This window comes from Oryctolagus cuniculus, chromosome 18, assembly GCF_964237555.1.
Source record: "Oryctolagus cuniculus chromosome 18, mOryCun1.1, whole genome shotgun sequence".
In the NCBI taxonomy this organism is placed as follows: Eukaryota; Metazoa; Chordata; class Mammalia; order Lagomorpha; family Leporidae; genus Oryctolagus; species Oryctolagus cuniculus.
In genome coordinates, this window is record NC_091449.1 from 23,654,347 (window position 1) to 23,672,820 (window position 18,474).

Here is an 18,474-nt window from a genome sequence, read left to right on the forward strand (position 1 = left end):
ACCCAGGACAGGCTGAGAAAGCTCCCAGCCCCGAGGACAGGTGGACAAAGGGCAGCTGGCGCTCAGCTCTGGGTGCTTCTTTGCCTAAAGCAGTTGCCGGATGTGAATCCTGTTTGGCACAGGGTTCTCCCTGGGCTCGAAATAATTGTGTGTCTTTTCTGCTCTGATGCCCAGCAAACCGTATTCTGTCATTGTTAGTGATAGAGTGCCTCCAGCCAAAACAAAACAAAAGTGCTTAATCTTGAATTCACTTGGAAGGCAGAGTCACAGAGAGGCAGAGAGAGAGAGAGAGAGTGAAAGAGAAGGAGAGAGAGAATTTCAGTCCGTTGGTTCACTCCCCAAATGGCTGCAATGGCAGCTGGGCCTCCTCTGGGTCTCCCATTTGGGTGCAGGGGCCCAAGCACTTGGGTCATCTTCCACTGCTTTCCCAGGCCATTAGCAGAGAGCTGGATGGGAAGTGGAGCAGTCGGGACTGGAACTGGAGCCCACATGGGATACCGGCACAGCAGGCAGCAGCTTTACCGGTTAAGCCACAACACGGACCCTGATTTTGACATATTGTGACATGTAAAACCTGCACTTTTAAAAATTAATGTGAGGGGCTGGCTTGTGGCTCAGTGGCTGTAAAGCCCTGGCCTGCAGTGCTGGCATCCCATATGGATGCTGGCCAAGTCTGGCTCTTCCACTTCCAATCCAGCTCCCTGCCATGGCCTGGGAAAGCAGTAGAAGATGGCCCAAGTCCTTGGGCCTCTGTACCTGTGTGGGAGACCCAGAAGAAGCTCTTGGCTTCTGGCTTCTAATCAGCACAGCTCCGGCCATTTTGGTCATTTGGGGAATGAATCAGCGGATGGAAGACCTTTCTCTCTCTCTTTTTCTCTCTAATGTGAGGCAATATCTACACATTCACAAAAGACCTTCAAAAACATAATGGAAGATGCATTTTACGAAAAAGTCATATAAAAGTCAAAGATTCAGGCTCAGATGCTGGAGAGGCTGTGGTCAGGGAGGCCAGAGCTGAGGTCTGACACAGAGGGCTGCCGTGGGGACAGCCGGTGCCAAAGGCCAGGGCATTAACCCATATGGGAGCCAGCTTGAGTCCCGGCTGCTCCACTTCCCATACAGCTCTCTGCTGTGGCCTGGGAAGGCAGTAGAAGATGGCCCAAGTCCTTGGGCCTCTGCACCTGTGTGGGAGATCAGGAAGAAGCTCCTGGCTCCTGCCTTCGGATCGGCACAACTCTGGCTATTGGGGCCAGTTGAGGAGTGAACCAGCAGATGGAAGACCTCACTCTGTGCGGCTGGGATGCCAGCACTGCAGGCAGAGGCTTTAACTCACTATGCCACAGCCACAGCACCAGCCCCAGCTTACTTATTGGGGCCTGTGCAGTGGCCCAGTGGGTTAACGCCCTGGCCTGAGGCACCGGCATCCCATAAGGGCGCTGGTTCTAGTCCCAGCTTCTCCTCTTTCGATCAAGCTCTCTGCTATGGCCTGGGAAAGCAGTAGAAGATGGCCCAGGTCCTTGGGCCCCTGCACCCACATGGGAGACCCTGAAGAAGCTCCTGGCTTCGGATCAACGCAGCTCCAGCTCTTGTGGCCATCTGGGGAGTGAACCAGCGGGTGGAAGACCTCTTGCTCTCTCTCTGACTCTGTCAATGCTTCTCTGTAACTCTGGTTTTCAAATAAATTTAAAAAAATAAATGGAAGGAGGCCCTCGAGGGAGGGAGACTGGGGCAGGAGGTGGCAGAGGCAGCAGGGTGGGAGAGGGTGTGTGCGGGGAAGCCAGGGACAGAAGGGAGCTGGGCTTCCCTGGGGCGTCTGCTGTGGAGCGCAGGGGCTGGAAGAGATGGAGAAGTCGTGCATGACCCCTGCCTTTTGACAAGGCTGCACTTCTCTGTGGGTCCCGGTTCTGTTCTCCCCATGGGAAGACAAGGACTTGGGCATCTCTCCCAGCCCAGCCAGGGCCCTGGAGACCCAAACAGCAGAATGTGGTCAAATGCCAACTAGGTCTTTAGAGACAACTGGTCTACCCCATGCCCCCTAGCCTTCAGGGCCATGAGTGCAAGAGAGAAGCAGAGGACCTGCGTTCTGGCCTGCCCGCCACACTGGCACTGGGTGTCCTGCAGTTCCCATAGTCACAGCAGCCAGTCGTCAAGGTCCCAGCAAGGTGCAAGAGGCTGAGCTGGCCCAGGGCTCCAGAGGCCCTGTGTGGCGCTTTCTCCCCTTGCCCAGGCAGGGTTTCTACTGGTTCTGCCCCTTCCCTGCACCCAGGCATGGGCCCATGGTCAGGTCCCCGGAAAGAGAGGGAGAAGGAGCCAACCCCTGTGTTAACCCAGGGCTGGACTTGGCCAACATCAACACACACACACGTGCACCCTCTGCAACTGCAGGTCATGCAAGCTGTGGCCTGGGAGGGGCGGGGAGGGAACACACCCACCCTGGGGGAGGACAGGCCCCTCCTGCCCTACTGGCGGCCCGGAGCAGGTATAAAGGGGCCCCGCGATGGGAGCGGCTGTCCCTGCACCATGAAGCCTGCTGCTTGCCTGGCACTGCTCAGCACTGCCTGGCTCCTGATCTCTGTTGCCAGTAGGTGCCAGCCACGGGCGCCTGGGCTGGGGGTGTTCTGGGGGCGGGGGCCAGCTTTCCAGGGTAGTGCTGGCTCCCAGGGCGGGTGAAGGGACGCACCTGCTGTGACCCATGCCTTCCATTTCTCTTCAGATTGTGACATCTGCCCGGCTGTGCAGACAGCTGTTTATGAATTTCTGTCAGGACCCTCCGATGAGTATATTTCCTATGTGCAAAATTACCAAAGTGACCCACTAGTGCTGTAAAATGCCCTGGCGCTGAAGCAGTGCGTTGATGGGAAACTGACAATGGAGGATAAGGGGCACGCGATCAGTGCTGTGGTGAGTCCAGCCGGGACTGGCCCAACACCGGCTCCTTCTGTGCCCCTGGGGAGGGGGCACTCCTCGTGCCCACCACAGCCCGGCCTGGGAATCTGTGGGAAGAACCTCCAGATGAGGACACAGAGTTGCGGGCCGCCACCCCCGCGGTGCGGGCAAGTACAGGAAGGGAGACTGCGTGCACCTGGATCCCTGGGCTCCATGGCCGTTCAGCTCCCCCAGGCAGGCCTGAGACCCTCCAGGGCCACTGTCCCCACAGCAGCCCTGCCTCTTGTGTCAGACCTCAGCTCTGGCCTCCCTGATCAGAGCCTCTCCAGCGCCAGAGCCTGAAACTTCTTCAAGCCGTGGGCGCTGGGTGCTGTCTGCCTTCAAATCTCACTAACTCACCCTGACCCCTCGGGTGCCCTCCTCCACCCCAGACCTCATGTTTCCTTCTCCCTGTACCCCATGGGCCATCTGGGGCTCCTGAGCATGGAACCAGGCCTCCAACAGCCCTTCCTGTCCTCCCGGGCCTGGCAGCAGCTGGGGAAAAAGCAGACCGAACCCTGACTGCAGGTGAGCACAGGCGGGGACGGGCACTGCTAGGCTGCAAGTGTGCCAGAGACAGAAGGGGCCAGCGGACTGGGGTCTGTGTGTTCCTGGAGGCCTCCGGTGCCCCTTCCGCCTTGCCAGGCCTTCCGTGTAGCCCCTGCCTGTCCCAGCCTCACCTGCACCCCCCACAGAGAACCTCCCCTTCATTCCTCATCAAGGGAGGGATTTTTACGAGAGCTTCTCAGGCACCTGGGTGCAGGAGAGGATCTGCCTTTAGCTGCCCAGATCCAGTGCCAGGCTGCAGCTCCTCCCCAGGAAGTGCCCTGTGCCTGCGCCCTGCAGGTGTCTCTTGGCCCCGGCCTCACCAGGTGTCCCGACTTCTCTTTCCAGAATAAAATCTTCTCAGATCCTCTTTGTTAAGGGAGCCCTCCCGGCCAGAAGACCCAGGGCCGTCCCACACCTACGTGGTCAGCAGGTGCAGCCCACCTGCTGCCTGCCGGCCTCTCATTGGAGGAGGCAACAATAAAAGCTCGCATTGCACAGAGTCTGCTCAGTGCTGGACCGGACACCAGGCGTGGGTGTGGGAGGCGGGCAGTGCAGCGGGGCCGGCTGCCATAACTGCCAGTGGTGGCTGGATCCAGGGCTGTCCGTGTTGTTCCTGCAGGGGTGCAGTGTGGGGCGGGGTGGGTGGGAGTGTGATCTCCGTCGCCGTGGCCAAGATCCTCAGGGCACATGCGTCACTGACCAGGCGTAGCCGGCCAGCCACCTTCAGAGCGGCAGTGAGAGTCCCAGCGTCACCGTGAGCACACTGCGGCTCAGAGCCGGGGCGCGTGCCCAACACTGCACAGCAGCTGCCACTCTGCTGCCCCGCCCTCTGCAGGGAGACCGGCTAGGCTGCTCAGTGTGAGGCCATGCACGGTGGCAGTGGTGCCCACCTATAGATGGATATGAGACCTCCCACCTCCAGGCCCAAGGGACATAAGGGGTGGGAAGAGGTCCCTGACCGGACAGGAAGACCTAAAGCTCAGGGGGCATGAACGCCCCTGGCCATGATCCAGAAATCCTCTCTCCTGCCTCAGCTGGTCCCAGTGCCAACCCCCAACTGTGGATGCAGCTGTGACCCCGCAAACACACCCCGCGTGGGGTCTCCCGCACAGTGGACCCAGGATCTGGGTGTCTGTGGTGGCTCAGCCCTGTGGTCATGATGCTGCCGCCTGTCTCAGGCCCCCCGCACGCCTGTCTGTGCCCTCTGAGCCTGGATCTGCCACCTGCCCCCTGCTTTGACACAACTCACTGAGGGCACTCGGCACAGGGCTGTCTGGGGAGGAGCATCTGTGACATCCTGGTGACCAATGAGCTGCTGGGAGGCCCAGACAGGGTGGAGTGGCTGCTCCTGTCCCAAGGGGCTTGCTGGGGTGGGGGCAGGGTGGGCTGATCCTTTTCCTGTTTCTCCCACACTTGTACCTGGGCTGCCTTCACAGAGAGAATGCGTCAGGATGGGCGCACCAGGCAGAGGTGAAATCCCGGATTGGGTTGCCCACATCCCCAATCAGAGGGCCTGGTCCTATTCCCAGCTCCTTGGCTGCCATTCCAGCTCCCCACTAATGCACACTCGGGGGTTCAGGTGGTGCCTGTAGGTGGTGGTCCAAGCACTGGGGTTCCATCACCCAGGAGGGAGGGAGACCCAGATGCATTTCCTGCCTTTGGCTGGCCCAGCCCTGATTCTGGGAGCCCAGCACTCACCCCTTCCCAGGGCCCCACCCCATCTCACCTAGCAACCTCCTACTCTGCCCGCCTCTTAAAGGTCCCACAGCCCTCTTGGTGCCACAAACTCTGTCTAAAGCACTTACCCCAGGGAGGACCTGCTCTTTGTGCTCACTGAGCTCCCTCCACAGAGGAGCAATGGGGGACCCCTGCCTCTGCAGGAGTGAAAGGGAGCCCAGGGGACGGGAGGGCTTGGGGACTAGAGACCCCCTCATTACCCCACCTCTGGGACCCTGGGGCTGTGTCCCACCAGACTCCGTCCGACAGATGCAAATCTATGTGCAGTGAGGACACAGGTGACACCAGGTGTCTTGGTCCGCTCTCTGCTGCTGTGACAGAATCCCACAGACTGGGGCGATGTGCAAGCCACACGAGCTGATTGGCTCACAGTTCTGGAGGGCCTTCGTGCTTCCTCCAACATGTTGGCCAACATCCCATGGGGGTGCAGGGAGAGGCGGGTAGAGTCAAAGATGTAGAGAGAAAGAGGGAGAAAAGTAGAGGAACTTGCTTTTATTTTGAACTTTAATTTTTATTGTTTAAAGATTTATTTATTTTAAGGCCTCAGCCACTGGCCACTGCAGGCCTCTGGTGAGGGGAACAGTGGATGGAAGCAACCATCCCCCCAGATCCACGAATTAAACATTTGTAGCAACACCTTGATAATAAGGAAACATTTGTAGCAACAACAATGGGAACTCACCCCTGTGCACCCTAAGCCACCCCAGGAGGCCAGCGCCCGTCCATGCAGGAGCTGGGTTGGGGCCCATGCACCCATGCTCCCTGCACACGGACTCTGGGGAACAAACCTCCCCCCCAGTGAAGGAAAACGCAATGTGGAGAACACTAAGCCTAGGCATCTGGAGTTTGAACTCAGGCAGAGAAAGGAAAACGAATGGGCATCCTCCACCCAATTAGGAACATTTGACAGCTGAAGCTGAGTGGTCCGCATTCAGCACTCACTGTGTTATTTTACAGCACTTTGTGAATCTCCAAAAGAGTTTACAATGCAATTTAAAAGCGGAGACGCTGAGTGGGGAGGGGGAATAAAAGAATCAGTTAAAACCCAAGTGTTGCTGGACAGCATCTCTGGACACGACACAGCGGTGCACTCATTCACACTCCACAGAGGAGGCCAGCAGGTGTGTGGGTGACCAGGGCCCTGCACCCTCTGGTCTCCATGCCAGGGCAGAGGAAGAGGGCAGAGAGGCAGAGCAGTGGGCCCTTGAAGGGAAAAGAACTGACTGTGGCCCCAAGGTGGCAGGCTAGGGGCAGTGTGTGGCCCAGGACCAAGGAGGTGCTGGGGGAGGGCTGAGCCACTTTCCCAGGGGGAGCAACCTTGTGATCAGCACCCTGGGGAGCCACGGGCCTGTGGCTAATCCTGCCTGCAGCCTGACGCATGCTGTCCCTGTCCTTATGGTCAGCAGCAGCCCGGTGTTACCAGCATGCGGCTCAGGTGCTGGTGCCCAGGAATTCTCAGTGCTCTGTGCCTGAAGCCCTGGCCCGTGTCCAGGACAGGGCCCTGGTTCCCACTCTGGACAGGCTGGGCCATGCTCCCCTGCCCTCCATCCCAGAGGACCCCCTGTGTCCACCTCCTACAACTCCAGGGAAGAAGGGCTGGAACAGAGCAGGAGGGGCAGCAGAGGGTGGCAGTGCTGGGGTGGGGCCTGTGGTAGGACAGGAGGCTGCACCCCCGGGAGTCTCAGTTCAGGTCATGGCAGGGGCAGCCCCGGAGTGTGGGGACAGGTCTATGTGGGACTCCCTATGCGACCTTGTGTTCTAAGAAAGAGGCCTTCACAGTTGTGCTGTAATACAATTGCAGAGGCAGAAAGGAGTGGCGGGAGGTGCCGGTTGCCTGGGACTTGGGACCGTTACGGCCGGTAGCAGAGGGCCCTGGCACCCCTGGTTCCGGGGCAGTTCTGCCAGAGCCCTGCCCTCTCACCTGGGCCCTGGGGAGAACACAGGCCCCACTTCTGGTGACCTTTAATGAAGCCAGGCCTGAGGACCCTGAGCCCTGCCACAGCAGAGCCACTAGGGATTGGCTGGCAGGCTTCTGTGATATCACAGTCACTGAGATGTGCACTCTGGGCTGGGAGGCGACCAGAGGCCAGTAGTGCGTCTACTGCCCAACTGACCAGTTGGTAGTGTAGGCAGGAGGCACATTTGGTAGAATCGCATGGATTCTCGATGGAGGTGAGTGGGACTTGCTCTCTGCATGAGCTGTGGCGTGGGGAAGGTCCCGCCTAGGTGGGTGGCCCTGGTCTCCCAGACCGGTTTCCATGGGCAATGTGGCGGAGCTCTGAGTGCTGCCCCTGTGTGTAGAGCGTGATTACAGTCATCTCATTCGTCCCGCTCTGCTGGTCACCAGTGTCGAATGGGCCTTGGTGTGAGTCTGAGTCTGGACACAGGTTCAAGAATAGGTGTCGGGTCAGCTGGTATCAGGTGGGGCAGGGAGGCCAGCTCTGAGAGCCCCAGAGATGCGGGAGCTGGGAGCAGGCCGGGGAGCCCCATAGACTTGGGCTCCCTGGAAGACTCGTGGCTGCCAGGCTGGGGGAGGAGCATCCTTTCCGAGGGCAGGGGAGGCAAGGTGGGGGCTGTCCTTCCCCACGGTGCCTAGTCCCTGAGCTCTGCACAAGTCATCCTCCAGGGACCCAGACACCAGGTTCCCGCCTGCCTGGCTGTGTGGCAGCCCCCCCTCTGACCAGGGGGACAGCCCTCAGGTCAGCATTCCCGTGGGCTCCCCAGTGCTGGCTCCCATGTGCGTGTGTGTCTTACAGATTGGATGTGAATGCCTTGAGGTCCTGGAGGGCCCAGGAGAGAGTAGCGCTCATCATGAAATATGAGCAGGTACGGGCCAGGTTGCTGAGGGAGGAGGTGGGGCCCTGCCTCAAGGACTGTGCCTGTGAGAGCCAGACCCCGCCTCCCTGGGGACACGGGGAGAGGGGACGGGCAGACAGCTCCCCCAGTGACTTCTTATCCGGGTACACTCTCGGCTGTAGGGACTCCGAGGAGTAGCACTTTTGGAGACTGAAGAAGAGGACGATGAGGGCGGCTGCCTCGTCCCTGACAGGCTTGGGTTCCTGCAGTGAGTCCTCCGCACCCCAGCTCACCCCAGGGCGGGACTGGGGTCAGAAACCCCAACATGAGGCGGCACACCTGTCCCCGGGCCCCGACCTTGAGCCCAGCTGTGGTCACAGGCAGGCACTGGTCAGCATTTGGCCAGAGCCGAGTGACTCTGGGACTCAGGACTGCAGGCAGAGACAGAGCTGGACGTGGGGCAAGCACTGGGCACTCTTACTCTGAGGCCTCTGTTTCTGTTAAGTAGAGGGGGTGGCTTGCGGGTCCCCATGCTCCCAGGCAACACAGCCTGGCCATCGCCACTCCAGAGCTGTGTCCACAGGGTTGGGGCACCAGCCTAGCATGTGGGCAGTTGTCCAGCAGGTGCCTGGCTTCAGGGCTAGGCTCAAGGCTTACGAAGACCTAGTCTGAAGGGTGGCCAGGGATGTGGTCTCTGTGGCTCTGAACCTGCTTGTGGGCTCTCGCAGTACAGACCACAGGGAGGGTTCAGCTTATGGCCCTGCCCCCGGGTCTGTGCTGGCAGGAGTGGGGCCTGGGGCAGGAGTCGGACTTGGAGGCTGTTCCCACAGATGCAGGGAGAGAGGCCCCGTGGCTGGAGGGTGGGCTCCGGTGACTTGCAGGGATGGAGCCATCTTGGGCTGTCTCTGGCATGACTCAGCAGCCCACCTTAGCATGGGGATAAGGGCTTCTGCCTCCATGTTGTGCTAGAACCTGGAGAATAAGTAGGAGCAGAGTGGTGGAGAGATGGCCTGGGTCTGGCTGACAGAGGAGGGGTGAGGTGGGGCGCATGACCTCAGGAGGCCAGGGCACGGGGGGAGGGTGGGCGGTGGGGGACCCTGAGGGGTGTGGGGGTCCCAGGTGCCTTGAGCCCCAGGTGTACACTCACAGCACTGAGCATCTCTCAGGCAGGCCACCCGGACTCGTTAGTTCCAGGGTGACGTCCTGGGCAGAGCTGATATGGGGATATAGGTATCTCAGCCCTGGGCAGCCTGGCCCTGCTCAAGACAGGCACCCCACAACCGCTGTGGGGGCGCTGCCCCACACCCACGAAGGTGGACCTCTGACAGGCCCGGAGCCCCCACTGGCAGCAAGAGCCCCTGCCTGGCCCTAGGCTCCCTGTGCTCATGGTCACCAGCCCCTCCCTTCCCGTCCCAGTTCCCTGGGCTGAGAGGATGAAGCTGGTCCTTCCCTGGCCCACTAGGGAGGTCGCGGTGCCTGTTGTGGTCCTGTCCTCACCTCTCCACCTCCCTTGCTTCCCAGTGAGCAGAAGTTGCCCCACGTCAGCACCCCGGGGGCAAAGGGGCACCACAGATGGCTGCAGTGGCCGGAGCTGTGCTGACCTGAAGCCAGGAGACAGGAGCTTCATCCGTTTCTCTCACACGGGTGCAGGAGCCCAAGGGCTTGGGGCATCGTCCACAGCTTTCCCAGACCACAGCAGAGAGCTGGATCAGAAGTGGAGCAGCTGGGAGTTGAAATGATCTCCATATGAGATGCTGGCACTGCAGACAGCTGCTTTAGCCGCTACACCACAGCGTCAGCCCATGCTCCACTTCTAATCCAGATTCCTGCTAATGTGCCTGGGAAAGCAGCAGATGGCCCAAGTCCTTGGGCCCCTGCACCCATGTGGGAGACCTGGGAGAAGCTCCTGGCTCTGGAAGAGCCCACCTCTGGCAGCTGTGGCCATTTGGGGAGTGAACCAGCAGATGGAAGACCGCTCTCTCTCTCTACCTCTGCCTCTCTGTAACTCTGCCTTTCAAATAAATAAAATACATCTTGAAAGAAAAAAATAGGTCATCTGTGTCAAGCTGTCATCAAGGGGCTGAGAGCGTCTAACAAGTGGTGGGTGATCAGAGGAAGCACAGCCATCCACGTGGGAAACGGCAGACACACTGCTCTGGGTTTCTCATGTCATTTTCCATCTGAATGATCTGGAACTCGAAACTCCCCCAATACATGGGAACTCATCAGAGCTTACAAATGTGGAATCCATAGTTTTGCCTATGGGGAAAATCATTGTGGACAAGGTTAAAAACCAAAGGGCATGAAGACGCAAACCAGGTGTGTCAGGGCACGCAGCCTGCTAATCACAGTATGCCTTCTCCCGGAGGTCTGCTGCCCGCTGATGGGGTGACACCTCCCAACGCCCAGGCCTACCTTAAAGCTGGTCGGGCATCAGTCCACAAACTGGATGGTGAGCTTGGTCTTGATGGTGGCGATGGCCGCGTTGACATCCTTCGGGACTACGTCACCCCTGTACAGCATGCAGCAGGCCATGTACTTGCCATGGCAAGGGTCACACTTCACCATCTGATTGGCCAGCTCAAAGCAGGCATTGGTGATCTTGGCCACGGACAGCTGCTCGTGGTAGGCCTTCTCCGGCGAGATGACCGGGGCGTAGGTGGCCAGCGTGAAGTGGATGCGGGGGTACAGCACCAGGCTGGTCTGGAACTCCATCAAGTCCACGTTCAGGGCCCCATCGAATCGCAGGGAGGCCGTGATGGATGACACGATCTGCCTGATCAGGCGGTTGAGGTTGGTGTACGTGGGACGCTCGATGTCCAGGTTGCGCCGACAGATGTCATAGATAGCTTCATTGTCCACCATGAAGGCACAGTCGGAATATTCCAGGGTCGTGTGGGTGGTCAGGATGGAGTTGTACGGCTCCACCACGGCCGTGGAAACCTGCGGCGCTGGATGGATGGCAAACTCCAGCTTGGACTTCTTGCCATAGTGCACCGACAGCTGCTCCATGAGCAGAGATGCGAACCCGGAGCCGGTGCCACCCCCAAAGCTGTGGAAGATGAAGAAGCCCTGCAGCCCCGTACACAGGTCCGCCTGCGAGAAACCACACAGCGTGAGCCGGGTCCGGGCAGGCCGTGCCGCCCACCTGCCCCCTACCAGGCTCACTTCTCTCGGCCTCTGCAAGTTAACACAGACTCAGACCGTCTGCGGTGAACACGTGTTAGAGCAGAAGCAAAGAAGCACACAATAAGACCCACAGTGAGTCGCACACGCACCCTCCGCAGAGGCCTCTGCAGACCAGGTCGGGCTCCTGATCCTGGCCTGAGTGTTGGGGAGCCACCTCCCCTGCCAACCCAAGGCTATGCGGGACGAGGGCGCCCCTTACCAGTTTGCGGATGTGGTCCAGCACGAGGTCCACGATCTCCTTGCCGATGGTGTAATGGCCCCTGGCGTAATTGTTGGCCGCGTCTTCCTTCCCGGTGATCAGCTGCTCCGGGTGGAACAGCTGCCTGTACGTGCCCGTGCGCACTTTGTCTGCAGAGAGACCAGGGAGGCGGGGCCTGCTGTACTCACTGAGACGGCGCGGCCGGCCCTGCTCAGTTCCACAAAGCACACGCTGTGCCCTGTAGCCCCCACGGGCGTGTCTCAGAAAACGTCTGTGATGCAAAACCACCCATGCAATTCGTGGATCTCAGCGGGTGAGGTCAACTCACCGAAGGAATCCCAGAGTTCCCTGCTGCGGTGAAGGGAGAGCAGCTCTCACCCCTCACACGGGGACCGATTTGTTTCAAGGAATAATTTAAAACTGGGCAGTGCCTAGGTCAGTGTGGCTTTGGCTGGGCAGTCCTGTCGGGGTTGCCCAGGTGCTCTGGGCCTCCCAGGCTGTGACACTGTTGTCCCCTGGCACACCCATCTCTCTGCAGCTCTCCTTCACACGACCTTGGGCTCTAAGCTGGGAGAACCACACGAATGCTCTACGCTGACCTTGTCATGTGGGAGATGCACCAGCACACAGAGCACGGCGGCAGGGAGGGAACCAGCACACACGGGGTCTGCAGAAGCCACCTGACCAAGGCCGAGGCAGCCCCCGGCACATCTCTCCGCAGCCCACCGTGTGCCGGCAGAGCAGCTGTGGGTCAGGGGTTGCCGAGTCGCACAGTCAGACTGTGCATCGTGAACCTTTCAGTTCTCACTCGACAACAGCATGGGCTCCTACAGCTGTTCTCTCTGCAGGGGAGCCCACACTGGGCATCCCACCCTCTGGTACCCGAGCACCTACCAACCACCGTGGGCTCCAGGTCAACAAACACGGCTCTGGGCACATGCTTGCCCACCCCCGTCTCACTGAAGAACGTGTTGAACGAGTCATCACCGCCACCGCCACCGATGGTTTTGTCACTTGGCATCTGACCGTCGGGCTGAATGCCATGTTCAAGGCAGTACAACTCCCAGCAGGCGTTGCCGATCTGGACGCCCGCCTGCGCCACGTGGATAGAGATACACTCGTGCTGGGAACCAGAACATAAACGTGAAACTCGCTCATTGTCAGGCAAGCTGCAGCTACAGGGCATGTGAAACACTTTCACAGTGTATAACGCTTCAGTTTCTACGGCTTTTTCAACTTTCATTTTCTACAATGGTTAGGTCACCCTTGTATCCTTGCTCACTCTAGCTATTAAGTGCCACAGTTAGCCCTAGAACCTAAATGTTTGCCATCACACAAAAATTACATTATTTTAAAAGTTGGTGGCCAATGAATTCCCGGGGCCAGCACTGTGGCATAGCAGGTAAAGCCGCTGCCTGCAACATCATCTCCCATCCCAGCTGCTCCATTTCCGATTCTGCTCCTTGCTAACAGCCTGGGAAAAGCAGTGGAAGATGACCCAAGTTTGGGCTCCTGTCTCCCTCATAGGAGACCTGGATGAAGCTACTGTCCTGGCTTCAGCCTTGGCTGTTGCAGCCATCTGGGGAATGAACCAACAGATGGAAAATCTCCCTCCCTCTCTCTCTTTCTCTCAAATAAATGATCTTTCAAAAAAAATAGATGAACTCATTCTTATGGCCAGCCACAGTAATTCTCTGAATACACAGCATTTGTGAACTGTGCCTGATCAAAAGATAATGTGAATTGGGAGAGAAAGAATGGGCAAGGTCCCACGTGGTCACTATGTGTCTGCCACCTGCCCTCCCACATCCAGTCTGCCGTTTCAATCCCATTGTGTGCTTCGGGAGGCTGACATATGTGGTCAGCATCAGAGGGAGTCCCTGGCCTCTGGCCTCATACAGGCAGCAGCAGCCGACTAGACAGTGTGGTCAGGAGCCTGGTCCCTGGCTCCCTCCCTACATACTGGCTGGGACTCACTGAGAACCTTTATCAAAGCCCCAGTCTTTAGCATTTGGCACTCTTCATACAGCTGCCTTCTCAACTGCTAGTAACTACTTCCTCCTCCGACCTCTTCAAGCCCAGGAGTGCAACGGCTCCCAGGCATGAGGCATGCTGGGACCCAGAACTGTCCTTTGATGCTTTTTTATGACTCTTAATTAACTTATTTTTATTTATTTGAAAGGCAGAGATGAGAAACATCTTCCATCCACTGGTTCATCCCCCGAAAGCCTCTAATAGCCAGGGCTGGGCCAGGTGGAATCCAGGATCCAGGACCTCCATTTGGATCTCCTCATGCTGGCCAGAAACCCAAGCATCTGGGCATCACCTACAGCTTCCCAGGTGTAGTAGCAGGAAGCTGGATCAGAAGCACAGACCAGCTTGGACTCAAGCCAGGCACTCCAGTGTGGGACATGAATGTCCTAACTGGTATCTTCAGCCCAAGAATAAACGCCTGCCCTCATGGTTTAACCCTATCCATATCTATGCTGCTTAGCTTCTCCTCAAGGCACCCATTTTGAATGGACCATCTGTTTCCTGCCAGGAGCCTGACTGGACATACACTAGCGATTTATTCAATTTTATTTTATTTTTAAAATGCTTTTATTTATTTGAAAGAGAGAAAGTTACACAGAGAGAGGAGAGGCAGAGATAAAGAGAGGTCTTCCATCCACTGGTTCACCCCCCAGATGGCTGCAGCGGCCAGAGCTAGGCTGATCCGAAGCCAGGAGCTTCTTCTGGGTCTCAGACCTACACAGGTACAGGGGCCCACGGATTTGGGCCATCTTCTGCTGTTTTCCTAGGCCATTGCAGAGAGCTGGATCAGAAGTAGAGCAGCCAGGTCTCGAACTAGCGCCCATTCAGGATGTTGGCACTGAAGAGAGTGGCTGGTTACCTGCCATACCACAGTGCCGGCCCCATTTTAAAAAATCTTTATTTGGAAGGCAGAAGAGGGACAGAAACAGAGAACAGAGGTAGATCTTCCATCCACTTGTTCACTCTCCAAATGCCTGCAACAGCCAGGGCTGGGAGGCAGGCAAAGCCAGGAGCCCGGAACTCAATTCACATCTCCCTTGTGCAAGGCACTGACGGAAGAACTTGAGACATCTGCTGCCTCCAGGGAGTGCATTAGCACGAAGCTGGAATTGGAAGCTCAGGCAGGACTCAAACCCAGACACTAATATGGAATGTGGGTGTCCCAAGTAACATCTTAATTGCTGGATCAAATATCCACCCCGACTTGTGGATATTGTAAACCACAAATACTCATAGAGATCACATCAAATTTGAGGTGCTCACCCATTCAATTCTAATCTACAATCCTAAGAACTTGAAGTCCTATTTCCTACTGTATTTGCAACAAATATCAGAGTCTGCAGAGGCATTCAAACATAAACATAATGCAATAATCTCAGAAGGAAGCATTTTTTTAAAGTAGAAAGAATTTTTTTAAAAAACAATGTCTATCTACCTGAAAGACACGGAGAACAAAGAGAGATCTTCCATTCACTTGTTCACTCCCCAAATGGCTGCAACAGCCAGGGCAGGGCCAGGCCAAAGCCAGGAGCCAGGAACTGCATGCTGGTCTCCCACATGGGTGGCAGCGGCCCAAGTACTTGGACCATCTTCCACTGGTTTCCCAGGCTGATTAGCAGACAGCTGAGCAGCCAGAACTTGAACTAGTGGCTCCAGTATGGGGTGCTGGGGTTATTAGTGGAAACTGAACCCACTGTGCCATGCCAGCCCACAGAAAGCTCTCCAATACAAAGGAACTCACTCCTCCAAGGGAGGAATCCACCAACATTCAGGGAAAAACCCTTTTGAGTCTACTTAACGACACCATTTTGAATCCATATTACTTTTTAAATAACTTACTCATTTATCTCTAAGGCAGAGTTAAGAGAGAGAGGAAAAGACAGATTATTTTGCCTTACACTTAAATCCAGGTACCATGTATTTCACAAAGTGCCTTATTTGGCATTCTACTCAGCTTGCCCCAGTAACATCCAAGTAAGATCTGTGACATCCATAAATCCCCAATTTCTTCATTTATAAAATGGGGATGGAGAACAGCCATTTCCATCTCTAATCAGAGCATCCGAGAAAATTATTCTTTGCTTTCAAGACAGTCACTATAAATTACCATTGTGACCCTCACCTGGGTTAATTTTAGATTTTACTTTATAGTTTTTATTTGTTAGAGATTTATTTATGTATTTGAAAGGCACAGTCGAGAGAGAGAGGGAGAAAAAGAAAGTGAGCTTCCATCTGCTGGCGTACTCCCCAAAATGCCTGCAATGGCCAGGGGTGGGTCAGACTAAAGCCAGGAGCTTCATCCAGGTGCCCCACGTGGGTGCAGGGGCCAAGCACTTGGGCCATCTTCTACTGCTTTCCCAGGCCATTACCAGGGAGGTGGATCAGAAGTGGAGCAGCCGGAACTAGATGGTGCCAGTGTTGGCTTCTTTATTTTTAAAAAAAGTATTTATTTGAAAAGGCAGACAGAAAGATATAGGTATTTATTTGAAAGGCAGTTAGAGAGAAGGATTTGGTTCACACCCCAAATGGCTGCCACATCTAAGACTGAGCTAAGCCAAAGCCAGGAGCCAGGAACTTTATTCCAGGTATCCCACATGGGTAGCTGGAATACTTGGGCCATCCTCTGCTGCCTTCCCAGGGGGGCGCCAGTTTGAGTCCCAGCTGCTCCACTTCCAATCCGGCTCTCTGCTGCGGCCTGGGAGGGCGGTGAAAGATGGCCCAAGTGCTTTGGCCCCTGCACTTGTGTGGGAGACCCGGAGGAGGCTCCTGGCTCTGGATTGGTGCAGCTCCAGCCATTGTGGCCATCTGGAGAGTGAACCAGCGGATGGAAGACCTCTCCCTCTCTCTCTCTCTGCCTCTCTTTCAAATAAATAAATAAACCTTTAAAAAGAATTTACTGAAGGGGCCAGGATTGTGGCATAATGCGTAAGCTACCGCCTGAAATTCCAGCATCCCATCTGGGCACTGGTTCGAGTCCCAGATGCTCCACTGTTGATTAGCTCCCTCCTCTAGGAGCAGGGATAAGCGCCCTCCAGGCTCCAGAGCCCACCGCTACTTCCAGAGACTGACAACCCTGATCCTGCCTAACTCCATCAGCGCCACGGGCATCACTTTTTTTTTTGACAGGCAGAGTGGACAGTGAGAGAGAGAGACAGAGAGAAAGGTCTTCCTTTGCCGTTGGTTCACCCTCCAATGGCCGCCGCGGCCGGCGCTCCGCGCTGATCCGATGGCAGGAGCCAGGTACTTCTCCTGGTCTCCCATGGGGTGCAGGGCCCGAGCACTTGGGCCATCCTCCACTGCACTCCCTGGCCACAGCAGAGAGCTGGCCTGGAAGAGGGGCGACCGGGACAGAATCCGGCGCCCCGACCGGGACTAGAACCCGGTGTGCTGGCGCCGCTAGGCTGAGGATTAGCCTAGTGAGCCGCGGCGCCGGCTGGGCACCACTTTTAAAAAATAAAAAATTCCCTCCCTCTCCCCACCCAGCTGCGCCGGGCGCTCAGCCACCGACTCCCAGGGCAATCCGCCTTCATCTGGTCACCGCTGCCCTCAGACCCGAGAGAACCATGGACGCCCTGGGCCGCCCGCGTCCCGCCCCGGCCTCCTCTCCCACCCTCCTCTCTGGCTGCCCCAAGTGGCGGGCTGTTCCGCCCGCCGGCCTGGGCCCGTCCCCGGGACCCTACCACGGTGAACTTCACCGCTGCCGCCTGACGCCGCTACTGGACTTCAACTGCCGCCGGAGCCAGCAGCCACCAGGGCGCACGCGCGCCCAACAGCCAGTAGCTGCCTCGCGCTGCCCCAGATTCGCTGGGGGGCAGTCATTGGTCCGGAGTCCCTCAAGGCGGGCCAAGACTCCGGATCCTGCTTCCTATTGGCTGATGCTCAGCCAGCGGATCTGGGGCGCCTTCTGATTGAGTGTGGGTTTGGCGGGAAGGGCGCGGAGTGGCCGACGGCTGCACAGACCCGGGGCCTTCTGAGGGCATCCTCGGTGAGGGCGGAAGCGCTGTGCTGGAGCTTGGGGCATTGCCGGGCACCCAAGCCCCAGGTGTGCGAATGACTGCAGTAGGAGGAAGTGGGCTGTCCACCCGCTCCCCAGGCACCCTAGGGCTGTTCGCCTCCACGCTCCTCGTTCGGTCTTTGCAGACATGGCCGCCTCCAAGAGGTCTACTTCCCTGTCGACCCAGTCCTGGCACCCTGCTCTGTTTTCTCCCAGCAGGAAAGCCATTCCCATGCAGCACTCAGGAGACCGGCAGGGTTTGATTGCTGCTTTAGTGTGAAGGAATGAGTTTCCCGGCCACAGGAGCGGAAGGGTACCCCCCTACTCCCAGAAGATGGGATGGGGTGGGATCGAGTGCCCGCTTTGGTGGACTTTGGAAAAATTGTCAGGTTTTTTCGAATCTTACGGATCATCTTAAATTTATTTATTTTTCTTTTTAATTTGACAGAGTTAGATAGTGAGAGAAAGAGAGAGAAAGGTCTTCCTTCTGTTGGTTCACTCCCCAAATGGCCGCCACGGCTGGCGCTGCGCCAATCCGAAGCCAGGTGCTTCCTCCTGGTCTCCCATGCGGATGCAGGGGCCCAAGGAGCTGGGCCATCCTCCACTGCACTCCCGGGCCACAGCAGAGAGCTTGACCAGATGAGGAGCAACCAGGACTAGAACCCGGCAGCCATATGGGATGCCGGCACTGCAGGCGGAGGATTAACCAAGTGAGCCACGGCGCCGGCCCCAGGCAGAGACTTAACTACTTGAGCCATAACCTACTGCATCCCAGGATCACATTAGCAGGCAGCTGGATTGGAAGCAGAGTACCACGGCGGCCATTGGAGGGTGAACCAACGGCAAAGGAAGACCTTTCTCTCTGTCTCTCTCTCTCACTGTCCACTCTGCCTGTCAAAAAAAAAAAAAAAAAAAAAAGGAAAACTCTCTTTGAATAATGTGTCTCTTCCATTTGTCCTGAACTTTTCTTTCAGTTATGCCACTAATCCACATATTAGGTGGCATCCTCCATCTTTCACCTGTTTTTCTCAGGCTGCAGTGACAGAGAACC

At 57.1% G+C, this 18,474-nt stretch overlaps 1 protein-coding gene across 1 annotated transcript; it reads right to left on the reverse strand.

Annotated features, from left to right (window-relative positions):
• Positions 1-10,422: 10,422 nt before the first annotated feature.
• LOC100350046 (tubulin alpha-3 chain) lies at positions 10,423-17,241 on the reverse strand. The gene is given in 5 exon segments (XM_008274599.4): positions 10,423-10,691; positions 10,693-11,103; positions 11,396-11,544; positions 12,290-12,518; positions 17,110-17,241. Coding segments are annotated over 4 exon segments (810 nt in total). The 5' UTR covers positions 12,417-12,518; positions 17,110-17,241; the 3' UTR covers positions 10,423-10,568.
• Between the last annotated feature and the right edge of the window lie 1,233 nt (positions 17,242-18,474).